Genomic DNA, 2,056 nt, shown 5'->3' on the forward strand with positions numbered 1-2,056 from the left:
GTCGTGGCGGCCTCCGGCCGTTGTGCTGTAATCCTTCTCTTGAGACTTCATTATGACTGGGGGGCGGTTCGCGCGTCAAGTGCCGCGCGTGTCCACCTTGCCATTGTTTAAACAGAGGGCCGCGTCATTTCTGCTTCGCCCGTTTTCAAGCCACGATCGAGGAGCCCTTCCTATAAGTATATATAAGGGGCCACCCTCCACCGTCCAAAAGAAATAAAGCGAACTGGAAGAGCAGCATATAAACCCCAAAACCCACCGTCGCCATCACGATCCAGATCATCACCGCATCAACTCAAGCCCTTAAAAGGACGCCACACCGACGGTTCGCCCTTGCATTAGCGAACAGCAGACTGAAACGCAAATACAATACCGTTACGGTCGAATCCGCCAACGCTACAGCCATGCCGAACTGGAGCACGCTTCCCGCTCTTGAGCACGCCGTCAAGGAGCGCAGTGGCGCCGTGCCGCCGAAGCAGCCGGTCAACATCAAGACCTTCGAGCAGTACGAGAATTATCGCAAGAACATAACGCAGATGGAGCAGGTACTAGCCTTTGACCATGTCTGCTCCAAGAAGGCTGGTCAAAAAGAGCGCGAGGCGAACGCAATCTTGCAGCTGTTGCGCCAAAGGGACAAGGTGTTTTTCGATGGCGCTCCGCCCAGGAAAGGCTACAAAAACCAGCCGCACAAGCGGCACCCCAGCGACCATCACCTTAGCAATGTGGACCTCGTAGAGGAATCAAGCATCTTCCACGTGGCCAGAAAGATGCCAAAGGGCGCGCACCTCCACATTCACTTCAACTCGTGCCTCGAGGCAAAGTTCCTGCTGAACCTGGCAAAGGACCAGGAGAAGATGGATATCGGAAGCAATAGGGCCCTGACGAACACAGGCGATCTCGAAGAGTGTGAAATACAATTCACCATCCGGGGGGAGCTCGGAAGCCAGGCCGAAACCCCGCGGGAAGAGATGTTGCAGAACTGGACTAAGAAGTTCATTGGGAACCCGCCAAAGCCCCCGGTTCTGGTGAACTTGTTCGACAAGGAGAAGTTCGATCAGAGCGAGGAGCCCACCGACAAGATACGGTGGATGAGTTACAAAGACTTTCGCGACGAATTCTCGCACAAGTTCCCGGGGAAGGACTTGGACGACTGGCTTGAGGGGAAGCTGGTTTACAACGCAGAGGAGGCGCACGGTGTGCATCAAACGGCTGAAGGGTGAGTCCAAGCAGTGCCCAGAAAAAACACTGCGTCGACATGAAAACGCTAACTTTGCTCCTGTTTTTCGCGCCTACAGAGCCTGGGCCAAGTTTAATGGACGGACCAGGATGATGAAGGGCCTGTTCAACTACGAGACAGCCTATCGGAAGTACACCCAACGGTGTCTGCAGGACTTTGTTGACGACAACATCCAGTACGCCGAGATCCGACCCAACTTTATGCATACGAACCAGGTCTGGTCAACGGACGGCAAGCAGCTATACAACAACTACAAGATCATGGAGATCATTACAGATGAATGCAACCGTTTCCTCGAGGATAGGAGGGGGAGGTCGGACGCTCCATTTTTCCAAGGAATCAAGGTTATTTACTGCACCCCAAGATCTTTTCCCGACCACCTGATCAAGGACTCTCTGGATGAGTGTTTAGAACTCAAGCGCTCGGCTGAGATCGGTCACATGATTGCTGGTAGGTCTCGACGAGCTGGTATGCTTAACGTTCTAACCCCACGAGAGCAGTCACTAATAGGGGAATTGCTGTCATTTAGGTTTCGATCTCGTCGGCCAAGAGAACGCCGGAAGGCCTTTGAGGGACCATGTAGAAAACTTACTCCAGTTCCAGGCCGATTGTAAAATGAAAGGCGTGGAAATACCGTTTCTGTTCCACTGCGGAGAGACACTGGAGATGGGGACCGACACAGACGGCAACGTCGTGGACGCGCTCCTGCTCGGCTCAAAGCGGATCGGGCACGGATTCTCACTTTCGAGGCACCCATACATCATGGAAAGGATGAAGAAGCAGAACATATGCCTCGAGGTTTGCCCATTCCAACGAATCTTA

At 53.4% G+C, this 2,056-nt stretch overlaps 1 protein-coding gene across 1 annotated transcript; it reads left to right on the forward strand.

Moving 5' to 3' along the window:
- Window positions 1-401: 401 nt before the first annotated feature.
- GGTG_14348 (hypothetical protein) lies at window positions 402-1,763 on the forward strand (the record flags this gene model as incomplete). The annotated part of the gene is made up of 3 exons (XM_009232275.1): window positions 402-1,213; window positions 1,293-1,684; window positions 1,735-1,763. 3 exons carry the CDS (start codon window positions 402-404, stop codon window positions 1,761-1,763), a joined length of 1,233 nt encoding a protein of 410 aa, XP_009230539.1.
- Between the last annotated feature and the right edge of the window lie 293 nt (window positions 1,764-2,056).

The sequence above is a fragment of the Gaeumannomyces tritici genome (assembly GCF_000145635.1).
Source record: "Gaeumannomyces tritici R3-111a-1 unplaced genomic scaffold supercont2.280, whole genome shotgun sequence".
Classification (NCBI taxonomy): Eukaryota; Fungi; Ascomycota; class Sordariomycetes; order Magnaporthales; family Magnaporthaceae; genus Gaeumannomyces; species Gaeumannomyces tritici.